Genomic DNA, 17,431 nt, shown 5'->3' with positions numbered 1-17,431 from the left:
GTCTCCTGGTATTCCATCTGAATATTGCTGCTAACAGATTAAGACCCTATCTGGCTCATATTCAGACTGTGAGAGATCGTTGGTGATCTCCTGAGGACTGTGGTAGTCCTAGAAATTCAACATGCTATTGATATCTAAGGATAAAAACACAAACGATAAAAATCAAAATAATTAAAAGAACCGGTGAAGATGTCTGCTTGTGCGTGTTGTGACCAGTCAGACTCTGTGTCTGACATGTTCCCATGTAAAAGTCCCAGGAAAGTCAGAACTAAGGCCAGAAATATTATTCCCAAGCCCAGAAAAGTTCAGCAGCCTAGGTTCCCCAAGTACTCTAAGGAGAACCTTACAGAAAATGAGTTCTTCTCTGACAGCTCAGAAGTAGAGGAAATGGAGACTCAGCCTAGCTCTGGAAGGTTTGTCTTCAAACCTATTAATATAAAGTACATGCAAAATACCTCTGTGAGAAAGCCTTGCACTTTCCTGGACATCCACCAGGGGAGCCCAAGAGAGCCTCAGAACAGTGCAGGCACAGAGAGAGCAAGGCATGGCTCACATACTGAAAAGCCAGCAGCGTTTGTTCCAGAGTTAGAGAGGACAAGGAGAAGAGCAGGTTCTCTCTCTACTGCTCAGCCAGCCAGACCAGAGCAACCTAATCTGGAACTCATGGAGGTAGATTAAATAGATCCAAGCCTGGAAGGTGAAGCCCTACCTCAGGAGGAACAAATGGAATTTTTGGAGGAAGAATTTCTTAAAGCAGAAGCAATGGAAGTTGGTGTAGCATGTAAGGCCTACTGAGTTTAAAACTGTGTTTGTTTGTTTTTTTGTTGGAAGTTTCCAAAGCAAACCACTGTGATAAACAGGTTTTTTTTATTGCTGTTTTGAGGTCTGGAATGAACAATGTGTTGAATTGCCAGGACTATTGTGATAGTCAGTGACTGAGATATAAAGTTTTTTTTTCTCTTGGCTATATGAACTCATAGCACTGCTTTAGCCTCATGCAAGGTGGGGGCAGGGCACCTTCTTGTGCTACATAAGGGCAGATGCTGGTGCACTACAGTATGCTGAAAATGTTTTGCTTTGTGGAATTATATTTTGAATTAAGGAAATCAGAAGGAACTGAGAAATGTATGGGGAGAAGTTTGTCAAGATCTTGGGCAGGATAGTATGAATGCTTTATAAGCTGTGAAGACAAACTTATCGGTTCTCCTGCCTCAGCTCAGGACAGGAGCTGAAGGTTTCCTGAACATTTTCTTTTGGTATTTCTATTTTGTAAAGCTTGTTAAGCTACTGCACAGCATTCTGAGGTTTGAAGAAAGTGAGATTTTATAACTCCCAGATGATATGCTTTAAATCAGTGTTCTTCAACCACCGGTCCATGCCATCGTCTTGTCTCCGCACCCCTGGACTAGCAGCGGCAGCTCTGTGTACTTTTAACTTAGCCACACAGCTGCCACTAGCAGTAGTTTAGACATGGTTTCATGAGGCAGGCTTGGGGTCTTTGCTAGGCTGGCCCGCTTCGATGATGTGAGGTGGACTGGCCTAGCAAAGGCCTAGAGGCTGCCTCATGAAACCGCGGCTAAACTAATGCTAGCAGCAGCTGTATGGCTAAGTTAAAAGCACACAGTGAGCTGCCACTAGGCTACAGAAAGGAAAGATTTGCTGGGAAGGGAGAAGGGGTACTCCTGGACAGGGGAGGATGGAAAGGGAAAAGAGTTACTGTTGGATAGGGGGGAGAAAGGAAGGGAGAATGGGTACTGCTGGACTGGTGGGGAGGAGGAAAAAGGAAGAAAACAGCTGGCAGGAAGATTAGAAGAGGGGAAGGGGTCAGGGTGGAATGGAGAGATCAGATGAGGGAAAGCGGAGGGACAGAGAAATGAGAAAGTAGAGAGAGATTGATGCTGGGAAGGGGATCAGCAGAGAAATAAGGAGAGAGGGACAAAGAGATGCTAGATCTGATGTAGGAGAGATAAAAATTAAGAGAACAGTGAATCTGGAATGAATCATGTGAAAAGGAGAGAGGGGGCGCAGGCTGGATGGAAAGAGGAGGGGCAGATACCATATGGAAGGGAGGGAGGGCAAACAGACAGTGGATGGAAGGGGCAGATACAGGATTGAAGAAACAGAGAGAGAGCAGATGCTAGATGGAAGAGTAAAAAGATAATAATAATAACTTTATTCTTCTATACCGCCACAATCTTGCGATGATGAAAAAGATGATGAAAGCAGAAACCAGAGATGACAAAAGATGATGAAAGCAGAAACCAGAGATGATGACAAAAGGTAGAAAAAAATAATTTTATTTCTATTTTGTGATTAGAATATATCAGATTTGAAATATGTATCCTGCTAGAGCTGGTGTTGGACATAACTGGGGACTGCAAAGCCCAGGCTGTGCTACTTTCGCTTCCAGCTGGCTTAGGGCTCTCTCTGACCGGGGGATAGTTGCCCTAGTTGCAGTGCACTCCCCTAACACTATTCCTGTTATATGTGACTGCGATATTCTGTTAACTGAATGCTACACAGAAATATTATGCTTTCTTGATAGTAGGGGGAGGGGAGACAGGGATTTTGTTGATCCTTGCTCTGTATTATTTGTATTTATAAAATGACAATTATACAGAATATTGTTTCTTTTTATACTTTAATAAAATATGTTCAATATAAAAGCATAACTATTTGAGGCTTGTGCGGATGGGATCAGATGGTTTGCGGGGATGGGGCGGGGACCGAGTTCGGGGGAACGGAGCGGAAATGGGGGGTTTTAATTTCAGGCTTAGTAGTTTGCCAGTCCACAAAATAATTATTTTATTTCTGCAGGTCCATAGGTGTAAAAAGGTTGAACACTGCTTTAAATCGTAAAGCTTTAGTCTCTTCATCTCAGCGTTCTGCAAAGTGTTGAAGTACTTGTGACAATCTTTAACTAGTAGCCACAAAGTATTTGACGTATTATAATATATACGTATAAGTACCTCGCCTGAATTTATGTGAAAAAGTTCTGCGTGCTTGGAAACAGTTGTAACTTTTGTGCAGGAACTTATGGAAGGGCTATTTTATAAAAGCAGTGTGAAATTTAGTCATTAAGACTTTAAGCATTGGGGTTTCTGAGGCTTTTTCCTCCTTAAGCAGCTGATATTTAATGTGTACATTTCCACCACTGTCTGAGGTTTAGATCATGTTCTTTATTTATTGTGATGGGATTTCTCCCTTTATTTATATATTCCTTTGTAAATTAGATATAATGCAAGTCACTTGACCCTCTGTTGCTTCAGGTACAAAATTTAGCCCCCCTATATGAAGCTGCACTGCCGAGCTAAATGCCAAGCTGTCCATAGGAATAGAATGGGTGGCTTAGCATTTAGCTTGCACTACTTAGCAGTGCAACTTGATAAAAAGGAGGAGTGGTTATATTGTGAGCCCTCCAGGGATAGGGAAATGCGTACTGTACCTGAATATAACTTACCTTGAGCTAGAACTGAAAAGGTGGGAACCAAATGTAAGTCACGTACACTTGTATGTCTTCCCAGCCTAGTCATCATGTTACAAATTCACCCTCCTTTCTGTGTATAAATGAATTCTCCTGTAAAGTTGGCAATATGAGGAGAAAGGGGTATACAGGAACTTGTCAAACCAGTATATCAGTCAGTTATTAATGTCATCTGAATACGTGTCTGTTGTGAATATTCCCAATATAGGTGGAAAGCAAGGAGGGAGCCTTAGGCTATCAGCCTCCAGTCTAAGTGACTGCCCTTCCCTCTGTAAGCTGACAGAGAGGAGGGGCTAGAGAGGGAGTTGCTGCTATTATCTGAGAATTTAAAACCTTATTCATGATTTATAAGGATTTTTTTTCTCAGGTGTTCTCTCCTACTTGGGTAGATCTTTTCTTTCCATATCACTCAAATTTTCCTACTTGTATTGAATATGTGAGTCAACTGTCCCTTCCACCTCCCTCCATGTATCATCTCAACACAACCAGAAGAAGCTTAGCTATTTTTGTCTTAGCTCTATGGAATGGAATTCACTTCCCTATATGCTACTACAGTAACTGAAAGTAATCATTTATGCTTTAAAGCTGCATTGAAAACCAAGTTATTTTCTTGAGCTTTTGGAGAAATATAAGATATTCTAACAGCCAACTGAGAGAGGGGGGGGGTCTCCTCTCTCTGCTCCTGTTCCCATTATCCTTGGATATATTGCAACTTGAATTTCTCTCTTTTTTAATTTTTTTTATTGAATTCATGATTTTAAACAGCTTTGTTTTTCTATCCAAGGGGCCCTTTTACTAAGCTGCAGTAAGTACTAATGTATGCTTACTGCAGCTTAAAATAATGTACCAAGGGGTACACCCCATGGTAAGCTGTAAATGTGCACATGCTACCAATGAACTATTTTTTTATTTTTTAAGCTGAGATAGAATGTTGGAGGAGGGCAGAAAGTGGGTGTTTCTGCATTAATCAGCATGTCTGCATTGTTGCACGCTGATTAGCACAGGATTAGCAAATGAGCCCTTACTGCCTGAATAATAGGTGGCATTAAGGACTCACATACTTACTTTTGGTAATGGCTGCACCCTAATGGTAACAGTAATGCATTGCCATTAAATCAGAAAATGGAAAATTGCACAGCAAAAAGTGGCCTTAGTGCACAGGAAAGACACGCATAAGAACATGCTAAGGCCAGATTTTTCCACAGCTTTGTAAAAGGGCCCTCAAATAAACTAAACTACTGTAAAATAAACTAAGTATAGATCCAAACAAGTTAACTAGTTAAAACTGTTCTTCCAATGTGTAGAACTGTACTTATCTCAGATGTGGTATCACAGGTTTCAGGTCAAAAGCGCGCCGGGACAAAGGCGCGCCCAGACAATTGAGCGCAGCGCGGCGCTTTTGACCTGACACCGGCTTTTGTTATAGTTTGATTACACAGGGCAGGGTATAAGTAATCTGCTGCTACTTTTCTCTGTTGGTGGGGAGGTGGGGGTGCAGGAGGAGAAATGCTGGACCTGTTGAGAGGGGGAAATGAAGGGAGGAGAGATGCTGGACCTGATGGGGATAGGGGAGAGAGGAGGAGATAATGGACCTGGTGAGGAAGAAGGGGAAAGGGAGGGGACGTGCTAGACATGAAATAGGAAGAGGAATGGGAAAGAGAGGGGTAGATACTGGACCTGATGGAAATAGGGGAAAGAGGAAGAGATAGTAGACCTGTTGGGGAAGAAGGGGAGAGAGAGGGGAGGAAGAGGTGCTGACCTGGTGGAGAGAGGGAGAAGGGAAGGAGAGATACTGGATCTGGTTATAGGAGAGGCAAGAGGGAGGGGAGGGGGAGATGGTAGACCTGTTGGGGGTGAAAGGGGAAGGATGGGAGAAATGCTGAGCTTGGTAAGGGTTAAGGAATAGAGAGAGATTCTATCTCATGGAGGGTGAAGGGGAAAGGGAGGGGGACATGCAGGAACTGGGGGGAAGGGGAGGCAGAGGATGAATTTAATGGAATGGAAAGAATTGAGGGAGATAGACCTTGAAGGGGTGGCAGGGGAAGAGATGCTCAGCTTGGTGGGGGGTTAAGGGATAAAGAAATATTATACCTAAGGAGAGGGAAGGGGAGGTATTGACCTGGTAGGGAGAGGGAGAAGAGAAAGGAATGAAGAGATGTTGGACTAAATTCTGAGGAAAAAAAAGGAGAGAGGAAGTGGGAGATGCTGGACCTGTTAGAGAGTGGAAGGGGAAGAGGTAGATGCTTGTCTTAGTGAGGGTGAGGAAAGTGAGACATGCTGGACCTGGGGGTTTAGGTAAACTGTGCCAAGAGGAGGAGAAGAAGGAACAGAAGGAAAAAGGAGAGAGAGTATACTGGGAGGAAAAGGAAAGGTAGGTATACCCCAGTAAATTATACATAATTTTTTAAACAGTACTTTGGCATTTTAGCCCCCTTTTATAAAGCTGCGGTAGAGCATTTTAGTGTGATCTGGTGAGGAAAATGCTCCGGCGCTCATTCAATTCCTATGAGCATTGGAGCATTTACCTCACTGGCCTGCGCTAAAATGCTCTACTGCGGCTTGATAAAAGGGGGCCTTAATTCCTTGGGGTTTATTTTGAAAAAGGGTATTCATCCTTGTTTCTAGAACTTCATACATCTGAGTTAAAAAAAAAAAGCCTCCCAGATAATTTACATTCTCTTAGGTTTCTGTTTATTTGTATGCATTATTACTTATGCTTGTTGATGAGCTTGAGATGTGCTTTAGATATCTTTGTCTGTGCTCTGCAATGTGTCTTGCTCCTGATTAGCCCAGTGAGAGGCCTGAAACAAGCAAAGTGGAGTAGTTCATCCCTTCCCTGTATTCTTGGCTGGTTCAGTCCTGAAAACTTGACATAACTCAATGACCTGCAACTCTAATCCAAAAACCTGGTTCAGTGCCACCCTCTTCTTATCAAGTTTGTTTATTAGGCTTGATGTACCGCACCACCTTTTACAAAGTGGTTTACAATTAACCAAAATTAAAAAGGAAAGAACTTCATTGAATAAATGGAAAGAGAAAAGTAGAAGACTGACAGAGTAGAACTATAAAGGGTTATGGTTACTGAATTGATGGAAGTCCACTCTCACCCAGATGCTCCTCAAATGCTTGCTGGAACAGAAAAGACTTCAAGGCTAATTTAAATTTGGGGTGGGAGGCCTTGGCATGCAGTGGAAAGGGACAATGTGATGCCTGTTGCTGGGCCCAGGCAGAAAGCTTTGCTGTAGATACACTGGGTGGGGTCAGTTTAGAATTAAGGGAATTTCTTCTTTATATGGTAAGCTGGTTCTGCTCAGTGCATCTCAGTATGTTTAACATGAAGGGAAGGGCACTACCATTTTGAAGATGAAGATGACTGAGGCAGGAAGGCACAGTTACTTACCTTAACAGTTGTTATCCATGGACAGCAGGCAGATATTCTCAACATGTGGATGACATCATCCATGGAGCCTCGTAGCAGACAGCCTCGCAAGCAGACTTGCTGAAGAACTTTCAAAAAGTTCGTGAGTGCTGCACCGCACATGCGCAAGTGCCTTCCCACCAAACGTAGGTCGTGAGTCTCCTCTGAGGTATCTCAGTTCAGATAGCTAGCTAAGAAGACAACCAGGGGAGGTGGGTGGGTTGTGAGAATATCTGCCTGCTGTCCCTGGATAACAACTGTTACGGTAAGTAACTGTGCTTTATCTCAGGACAAGCAGGCAGCATATTCTCAACATGTGGATGACCTCCAAGCTAACCAGAATGAGATGGTGGGAGTGTTGGCAAAACTGCCTGGCCAAAATGGCCATCCCGTCTGGAGAAAGTATCCAGACAATAATGAGAGGTGAATGTATGAACCGAGGACCAAGTGGCAGCCATGCAGATTTCCTCAATAGGAGTTGATCTGAGGAAAGCTACAGATGGTGCCATAGCTCTAACTTTATGGCCCATGACTCGACCCTGCAGAGGGAGACCAGCCTGAGCATAGCAGAAAGAGATGCAAGCAGCCATCCAGTTGGAGATAGTTCACTTGGAAACAGGATGTCCCAACTTATTTGGATCAAAGGAAAGGAAAAGTTGAGGAGCAGTTCTGTGAGGTTGAGTGCATTGCAAGTATAAAGCAAAAGCACGTTTACAGTCCAGAGTATGAAGAGCTGTTTCTCCAGGATGAGAATGAGGCTTTGGAAAATACACTAGAAGAACAATGGATTGATTGAGATGAAATTCTGAAACCACTTTAGGTAAGAATTTAGGATGAGTACGGAGGACCACCTTGTCATGATGGAATACTGTGAAAGGTGGATCTGCGACTAGAGCTTGTAGCTCACTGACTTGTCTAGCAGAGGTGAGGGCAATGAGAAAATTTAAGATGAGATGTTTAAGGTGAGCCGAATCTATTGGTTCAAAAGGAGGCTTCTTCAATTGAGACAGAACAACATAGATCCCAAACCACTGGAGGCGGCTTGAGAGGTGGTTTGACAATGAAAAGCCCTTTCATAAACCTGGAAACCACAGGATGAGCAGACAGAGGTTTCCCTTCAATAGGCTGATGAAAAGCAGCAATTGCACTGAGGTGGACTCTAATGGATGCAGATTTGAGGTCAGAGTGAGATAAGTGCAGCAGGTAATCCAAAACCGAAGACAAGGAGGTAGATTGTGGCTCCTTGTGATGAATAGTACACCAAGCAGAGAATCTAGTCCATTTCTGGGTGTAACACTGCCTAGTGGAAAGCTTCCTGGAAGCCTCTAGAATGTCCTGTACAGATTGAGAGAACTGTATAGTAGCAGTTAGGTTGAGAGGTACCAAGCTGTTAGGTGTAGAGACTGCAGGTTGGGATGAAGCAGAGACTCTTGACTCTGTGTAAGCAGAGAGGGGAAATACTGGTAGAAGTAGAGGCTACCTGGTGCTGAGTTGAAGTAGAAGGGAGTACCAAGATTGTCTGGGCCACCGAGGAGCTCTCAGAGTCATGGTGGCATGCTCCTTCTTGAGTTTGACAAGAGTCTTGAGAATCAGAGGGAATGGAGGGAACGCATAGAGAAACTGATTTGCCTAGTCTAGAATAAAAGCATCTGCCTCGAGGCAGTGAGGAGAGTATATCCTGGAGCAGAACTGAGGCAGTTTGTTGTTGTGGGGAGATGCAAAGAGGTCTATCTGAGGAGTTCCTCACTGAGCAAACGTTTGATAGAGAGGTGAGGAATTGAGTGTCCATTCATGAGGTTGTAGAAGTAGACTCAATTTGTCCACCAGACAGTTTTGCTCCCCTTGTATGTAGACAGCTCTGAAGAAGGTGTTGTGAAGGATTTCCCAATTGCAAAGCTTCAGAGCTTCTTGACTAAGAGGCTGAGATCCTGTTTCTCCCTGCTTGTTCACATAATACTTAGCAACCTGATTGTCTGTTTGAATGAGGACTACTGTGTCTGTCGTGAGAATCTTCTGATAAGGGGGCGTGTGAAATAGCAAACCTCTGGAAAGATTGGAAGAGAGCATCCACCAGTGGAGAGACTGTCTCAACAAAGGAGTCACTGTAATATGTTGAGAGAGTGGGTCGCAAGCTTGCTGCCACTGAGATGCTAGGGTCCACTGAGGAATTCTGAGGTGAAGTCTGGCAAAAGGAGTCACGTGAGCTGTAGAGGCCATGTGACCGAGAAGAACCATCATGTGTCTTGCCGAGATTGACATGAGGGAAGACACTCGTTAACAAATGTGAATGAGAGCATCTTGATGTTGTTGAGGCAGGAATGCTCTGAGTTGAACAGTGTCCAGGATGGCTCCAATAAACTGTAGAGTTTGGGAGAGACATAACTGGGACTTTGGAAAATTGATTTCGAACCCAAGACTTTGGAGAAATGCTATAGTCCATTGGGTCACTACAATAACCTCCTGTTGCGATGAGGCTTTGATGAGCCAGTTGTCCAGATATGGAAAAACTTGAAGACCCTGCCAGGCATTTTGTGAAGACTCTGGGAGATGATGCGAGGCCGAAAGGGAGGACTCTGTACTGAAGATGAAGATTCTTCACCTGAAATCTTATGAATCTGTGAAAGGCTGGATGAATTGGAATATGAGTGTAAGCCTCTTTGAGATCTAGGGAGCATAACCGATCTCCTTGATCCATCAGGGGATACAGGGTTGGAAGAGAGAGCATCCAAAACTTCTCTTTGACAAGGACCAAGATAGGTTGCAAATCCCCCGTCTTCTTTGGGACCAGAAAATAACGGGAATAAAACCCTGTGTCTCTTTGGGTCAAGGGAACCTCCTTAATGGCACGAAGGCGAAGAAGAAGGAGAAGTTGTGACATGTTGGAAGGAAACTCTTTTGGAGGGAGATCTGGTGGAATTTGAAGAAATTGGAGCGAGTAACCCTCTCTGATGATGGTGAGAACCCAGAGGTCCGATGTAATCTGCTCCCACTGTTGATAAAAGTGATGGAGACGACTCCCTATGGGAAGGACAGAAGACTGATGGATAAAGATGGACGTTATGCTCAGATTTAGATTGTCAAAAAGACTGTGCAGGCTTAGCTACAGCAGGAGGCTGGGGTTTTTGTTGACACTGCTGCTGTGGCTGTTTCCTGGGTGAAGGCCTGGAGTAGATTTCTGTGGAGGTGGTCTATAAGGCTTAGGAGCAGTAGGCTTAGGTTTAGGTCGAATCAAAGAGGCAAAGGACCGCTCATGCTCTGACAGATGCTTGGTGGCTGCCTCAATGGATTCGTCAAAAAGCTCATTACCTTGACATGGTATCATTGACTAGACAATCTTGAAGGTTATGATCCATGTCCATGATCCGTAGCCAAGCCAGACGTCGCATTGTCACAGAAAAAGCAGTGACTCGAGATGACATTTCAAATGCATCATAAGTCGCTTGAAGCATAAAGAGACATATTTGAGATAGAGTATGGTGGAGCTGTTGAAACTCAGGCAACCGTTGCTCAGGTAAGTCGGAAAATAAGTAGGGCATGATCTTTATGCAGTACTTCAGATTAGATGTGAAATATGAAGTTGTAGTTCAAAATCCTGTTTGCCATCATGGAATTTTGATACAGACGGCATCCAAATTTATCCATTGTCTTTCCCTCTCTGTCTGGAGGGACTGCAGCATAGACTTTGGTGGGATTAGATTTTTTGAGAGATGACTCTACTACCAAAGATTGGTGAGACAATTGCGGCTTCTCAAACCCTTTACAAGGAACCGTACGGTAATGAGATTCCATTTTTGAAGGGGATAACCGGAATAGAATAAGGAGTCAAGATTTCTCAGGAAAGTTTGCCTCAAAACAGGATTCATGGGAAGTCTCATAGTGTCCTTTGGCGGATGGGGAAGTTCCATCTCAGCCAAATATTCAGGAGTATACTTAGACTCAGATTGAAGATCAATTTGAAGAGCCTTACTCATGTCAAATATGAAGCTTGAAAAAGATGTGGATTTTGAAGATGAAGAGCCTTCAGGAGGAGAAGTGGAGCGAGATCGAGGTGTTGCTGAATAAGAAGGGGAAGCTTCCCTGGAGTATTGAGAAGGGACGTCTATCCAAAGTAAGAGTCACAGAAGAAGCTCCGCTGTGTGATATAGGCGGAGTCAGAGAGTACTTACATTTGAGATGTCTCAATGGAGAGGTCCCAGGAGTATGAGGAACTGAATGTCTTGACTCATGCCTCATAGAAACGGGCGAACGAGGATCCTTCAGCATGCCTCAACAGAGGAGTCTGGGACCTGGATGAGCCTCGAGATGGAGAAGCAAGAGGCGTTGAAAGCTTCGGAGTTCAAGACCTAGGCCTTGTTTTTGAAAGGGCCTCGATGGGCCTCAAAGAACGAGGTAGAGAAGACTTCTTATCCTTCTTCGAAGACAGGTGCCTCGATGATGAGGAATGCTTTGAATGAGATCTCGATCGAGGCTTCTCCTCCACCTCTCGAGCAGGTTGAGTAGCCGGAGACCCAGACCTGGAAGGACGAGGCGAGGAGTCACTGGAGGACAAAGGCCAAGACTTAACAGGTTTTGCTTATTGTGCCTTGACAGAATGCTCAGACTGGCTCGCAAAAAGCAGGGTCGAGGCAGGGGTAAGCTTGGCAAAAACAGAGGTGAGCTGCCTGGTCAATATGGCTTGCAGCATGTCGTCGAAGACAGGCACCGAGACCAATGACTCTGATCTAGAAGGTGCAGCAGTGCGCTCCATAGAGGACAACCTCAAGGATGAGTATTCCCTATTTTTGGAGGCACGCTTCGGAGGAGGTCTCGAAGAGGCTGGCACAACTGCACTCATTGCTTGGACTGCTGGAAGCTCAGCTGGAGGCTTCTTAGCTAGCATACCTGCGGAGAGAAGAGCAGACTTGCCTGAGGACGAGACCTTAGGAGGCACAGCAGACGAGACCTTCATGGACGAAGGCGACTTGCTCGAGGCCGAGGACTTGGCCGACGAGGCTGCCACCGAGGTCGAGGCCTTTTCTGCAGATGGCTCCATGGAACCAAAGAGCTTCTGGATCTGGACACGACGTCTCCGGAGAGCTCTTTTTTGAAGGGTAGCACAGTGCGGGCACAACACAGGACAATGTTCTGGTCCCAAGCACTTAATATACCAATGGTGCGGGCCGGTAAGTGAAATCGCCTGGTTACACTGGCTACATCTTTTGAAGCCCGTAACAGGCTGGGACATAGAAAAAATGACAGCCGCAGCCAAGTGAGGGTCGGCGGCAGGGCCTGAGCCCAGCCCTGCCGGATGAGAATGGACGAAAAAAAAGAGAAAAACTTGTTTTTCTTTTGTTTGTTTTTTTGTACAGAGACGTGCCGCACAGCGACTACTAAATAAAATAAAGAATTAAAGAAGAAAAGCCGCAGTGCAAGAAGGCAGAACTCGAAGTCGGGCAGAGCTGAGAACACAGGTGCTTCTTGGCTCCACGGAAAAACAAGAACTGAGGTACCTCAGAGGAGACGCACAATCTACGTTCGGGAAGGAACTTGCGCATTCGTGGTGCAGCACTTACAAACTTTTTGAAAGTTCTTCTAGCAAGTCTGCTTGCGAGGCTGTCCGCTACGGGGCTCCGTAGATAATGTCACCCATATGTTGAGAATATGCTGCCTGCTTGTCCTGAGATAACAAGTTGTTTGAGGTATGGAGTTGGGGGGACCTCAGCCTTGGGTTAGGGGGTGGGGGTGGAAGGCCAACTAAACTACCAGGGATCTGGGGGGACTGAGGGAGGGAGAGGTGTGAATTTGGGGGGGAGGAGGGGAGACTTGGAAGGGGAGGGGTCCACCATGCAGATTTTTTTTTTTTCAATATTAATAGATGGGGTGTTGGGTTGGGATGGGGCCAACTGGGATACCTTTTTAATATCCAGAGAGCAGGGGAGCAGGCTGATCAGGTTGGAGGGAGAGAAAGGGTACTGCTAGATACCCAATTAACTCCACCAACCCTTCTATGCTCCCCCAGACATGGCATGAGCAAATTTTTTTTAGCATGGCCATGGAACATCTAATGACCACATTAACGTGCATTTTAATGCAGTCTGCAGTAATGGTTTCCATGTGAGTTGATGAAATCATTTGAGTTTTGCTTGGCTAGTAATGCCAGTGTTAAAGCCGTTGTAATGTTTTATGCATTGGCCCCTCCATATGTAGCCTGTTAAGGATGCTGATTGTGCTTGTTCAAGTGCATCTTTCTTTCTTACTTACAGGCCAATGCTCAGAAGCTAACGCCGGTGCTAGAACCAATTTGTACCGACATGAAGCTGCATAGAATGTTCAGAGGGCACTGGAAGCAACCCACCCGTCAAAGATTAACAGTAATTGTATTTAAATGTAAGCAAACATGTGTAAAAGAGGTCATTAGGTATTCCAGAGGAACAGTACACAACCCCCCTCCCCCCTTAATGCTGTAAACCTACCAACTCTGAGGTGGCATTGGACCAGTAGTAACTTGCAACTGAAACCAATAGCAGACTCAATGAGGAGGGAAGGGTAGGCTCACAGACCTAGGACAGTCTTTAGCTTCCGTAACTATCAGATTGTAGTTGGATTTGCTGGTTTCACCACAAAATTCATTTTGTCTTTAATCTATCCTTTGTCTGAGGGAAGTAGCTGCTTGCTGTGAATCGCTTACACCACCAAAGTCTTGCTGGAGTTGGATCGAGGTGAGATAAGCTCTAGCTCATGAATGTTCCTCAGAAAAGAAACTGATTTTACCTATTTGGACAGGAGGACCCAGGGCTGACCACAGCTGTACCACACTTCATTGTATTGTGATTGCCTGTGCATGCACACAAGAGCTGCCTACTGTGAAGCTCTTGTGTGCATGTACCAGGCATGTTCCTTTTCTTCACACAGCATACATATAATTAGAATATGTTATGCTTTCAGCATTGAAGAGTTGTGGTACTGGATGAGCGCTGTCTGCTCTAATACTAGAGTTCTGTGCACTGATCTGTTAGATTTTATTTCTGCTCTATAGTTAAGCTCTGGAACGCATTGCCAGAGTTTGTGGTAAGAGCGGATAGTGTAACTGGTTTTAAGGAAGATTTGGACAAGTTCCTGGAGGAAAAGTCCATAGTCTGTTATTGAGAAAAACATGGGGAAGCCACTGCTTGTCCTGGATTGGTAGCAGGGAATGTTGCTACTATTTGGGTTTTGGCCAGGTACTAGTAACCTGGATTGGCCACCGTGAGAACGGACTACTGGGCTAGTAAGGCTATTCTTATGTTCTTATGTTAACTTAACTTGTGGATTATGATTGCCTTATCAACTGCCTTGTTTGCTTAAAGTAATGTGAAACCTGGTATCACAATAAAAACTTGAATTCTCGTATACCAGTGGTTCCCAAAACTTTCCTGGGGGCTCTTCAGCTATTTAGATTTTTAGGATATCCATAATATACTGCCTCCACTGCATGCAAATCTCTCTTATGAATATTCATTGTGGCTATCCCAAAAACCTGACTGGACAGGAAACACACAGAAGAGATTTTTTGTCTCTTTCCTATCAACAATATAGTTCTGCCTTTCCACCCTTTTTCTTTACGTCTGTGCCTGTTTGTTTTTTAATGTATCCCTAATTTAATACGGTAATAGGGAAGGGTGGGGGAGGGATATCTATTTTGTTTTATTCCTTGATTGGATGTACTGGAAGGGAGGGGGATGGGAATTCATTTTGTATTGTTATTGATTGTAAGTGCTGATTCTGATTATTAATGTATGTGTAATTTTATGTACTTTGTATTAGCATTGAAAATTTAATAGAGATTACAAAAAAATAAACAATGTACCCACTTAGAAAAATGATAAGCGGATTATCAAATTATAAATAAAACCTGGAACTACTGTTAACTATTCCCAGAAGCTAAAATCAGTATGTACCGGTAATTGCTCAACTGTGATCCCTGGTAACCAAGCCCCACTTCCCTGGCCATGGTCCTGACATCAAATTACAGCTGTTCAGTGAGACCACCTGCTAATGCAGGACTCCCTCTGTATAGCTATATATTCAGTTGTGGTCAGAAAATTCAGATGTTTCCAGATGTGACTTATTCCATATAACTGAGAAGGAAAATGTTTCTTGATTTAAAGCTTAGGGCAGTGGTCTCCAACTCAGGGCCATATGCAGCCCCCAAAGTCTTCTATTATAGCCCCCAAAGTCTTCTATTATAGCCCTCAAACGGCTGAAATGTTCCTCAAATCTTGCAAATTTGTTTAGTTCAATCTTACCTTCTTGAATAGTGCATTAAAGGCCCTTTTTAGAAAGCCACTGTAGCAAGTCTTGGCACAGCAAATGTGACACAGCCCTTAGGAATTGAATGGGCACATTGCATTTCCTGTGCAGGAATCCCTACTGTGGTTTTGTAAAAGTGAACCTAAATGTTTGAAAAAAGGATTGACCTAGGTCAAGCATACTACAACTACTATTTATTATTTCTCTAGCGCTACCAAACATATGCACCGTTATACATTAAACACTCAAGAGATGGTCCCTGCTCAAAAGAGTTTAAAATCTAATTAAGACGGACACACAGGACAAAAGGTGAATCTAAGCATATTACCCAGGTAGGGATTTACAAGACGGATGGCATAGAGAACTAGAGAGGAATGACACAGATGGCATGGACAAAGGTTGGCATAGAGCAGGAGTACCATATGCACATATTTATATAGGACAGGCCAAAGGTCAGGATTCATATTTAGTTGCATATGTACTGCAGTGGTATGATAAAGTTAGAGAAACCATGAAACACTTGCATTCAGAGAACTATGGAAAGCATGCCAAAGTTTTGCTAAAAATACAGAAGAGTGCCTGAAGAAAACAGAATTTTCAATAATGTGTTTAACTAGTATAGGCTTAAATGTTTAAGCTTGAAATCTTTTGGTGGCCCTCAGAGCTTTCTTGTATTCACATGGTGGCCCTTTACATGAAAAAGGTTGAAGACAACTGATTTAGGGTACCTTTTTTAAAAAGTTCTCCTGTAAATGTTTGATTTCTTGGCAAGGGAAGCTCATATTTTAATCTCTCTCAAATGGAGAGGTTTCTACTGGATAATATCCCCTCATGATTTGACTAGGATTTAGAGGGCGTATATATTAGGTCCAAAATCAAATGACACCCTTTATAATTTACATTTAATTTTATTATTATTATTATTGCTGTTTGATACCACTGTTCAAGTCTTTTCTTCTCTTTATAGGGGCTACTGCACCTAATTTTAATTTACCTTGGTATTTACCTAGGTATATTTTTTTCTTTTGTTCTATTTTTTTCCACAATTGGTGTATACAGTATTTCCTTAATTCTATATTTTGGAATTAAACAAATTATGATAAAATATAAACAAAAAAAGTCACATCTGGGAAAAGGACTTAACCAAAAATAAAAGGAAGTTCAAAAGACCAAATTAAAAAATACAGGGTCCCTTTTACAAAGCTGTAATGACAATTCCCATGCAGCAATTACGATACAGCCATTCAATTAGAAAGGGCTGTTTCCAGTGCAATATAAATGGTATGCTGAACCATAGGGTTATCCATGTGTGCTCGCAAGCATTCTGCAGAAGATGTCAATCACAGATTTTCAGTTCATAAGAACATAAGAATAGCCTTACTGGATCAGACCAATGATCCATCTAGCCCAGTATCCCGTCTTCATGGAGGCCAATCCAAATCACAAGTGCCTGGCAAAAACCCAAATAGTAGCAGCATTCCATGCCACCAATCCAGGGCAAGCTATGGCTTCTCCCATGTCTGTCTCAACAGCAGTTTATGGATTTTTCCTCCAGGAACTTGGCCAAACCTTTTTAAAAACCAGCTACATTAACGCTCCTACCACATCTTCTGGCAATGCTTTCCAGAACTTATTCTCTGAGTGAAAAAATATTTCTTCCTATTGGTTTTAAATGTATTACTCTGTAACTTCATTGGGTGTCTACTAGTCTTTGTAAATCTTGATGCAGTAAAAAAATCAATCCACTTGTATCCATTTTAAACCACTCAAGATTTTGTAGACTTTGATCATATCTCCCCTCAAACGTCTTTTCTAAGCTGAAGAGCCCTAACCTCTAGTCTTTTCTCATACGAGAGAAGTTCCATCCCTTTTATCATTTTGGTTGCTCTTCCTTGAACTTTTTCTAGTGCTGCTGTATCTTATTTTAGATAAGGAAACCAGAACTGAACGCAAAGCTCAAGGTGAGGTTGCACCATTGAGTAATACAGAGGCATTATAACATTAGTCTTGTTTACCATCCCTTTTCTAATAATTCCTAGCATCTTGTTTGCTTTCTTGGCTGCTGCTGCTGCACATTGGGCGGAAGGTTTCAGCGTATTGTTCATGAAGACACCCAGATCTTTTTCTTGAGTGCTGGCCCCCAAGGTGGACCCCTAGCATCCTGTAACTATGATTTGGATTATTATTCCCAATGTGCATCACTTTGCATTTGTCCACATTAAATTTCATCTGCCATTTGGACACCCAGTCTTCCAATTTCC

At 43.4% G+C, this 17,431-nt stretch overlaps 1 protein-coding gene across 6 annotated transcripts in view; it reads left to right on the top strand.

Annotated features, from left to right (window-relative positions):
- Nucleotides 1-492: 492 nt before the first annotated feature.
- Nucleotides 493-17,431, top strand: part of FBXO4 (F-box protein 4) — a 93,624-nt gene continuing 76,685 nt past the window's right edge. Inside the window, exons 1-4 of one of the 6 annotated variants that reach the window (XM_033932173.1) lie at nucleotides 493-781; nucleotides 2,227-2,280; nucleotides 13,145-13,268; nucleotides 13,545-13,600. In XM_033932173.1, the coding sequence (XP_033788064.1) occupies nucleotides 13,193-13,268; nucleotides 13,545-13,600 (132 nt within the window). In that variant the 5' untranslated portion in view covers nucleotides 493-781; nucleotides 2,227-2,280; nucleotides 13,145-13,192. Of the gene's footprint in view, nucleotides 782-2,213; nucleotides 2,281-13,141; nucleotides 13,269-13,544; nucleotides 13,601-17,431 lie in introns of those variants that run through there. The other 5 variants (XM_033932186.1, XM_033932162.1, XM_033932182.1 and 2 more) reach the window with 5 other exon arrangements.

The sequence above is a fragment of the Geotrypetes seraphini genome, chromosome 1 (genome assembly GCF_902459505.1).
Source record: "Geotrypetes seraphini chromosome 1, aGeoSer1.1, whole genome shotgun sequence".
NCBI lineage: Eukaryota > Metazoa > Chordata > Amphibia > Gymnophiona > Dermophiidae > Geotrypetes > Geotrypetes seraphini.
The sequence above is the reverse complement of the archived record's forward strand: the minus strand, read 5'-3'. Positions and strand labels throughout refer to the sequence as shown.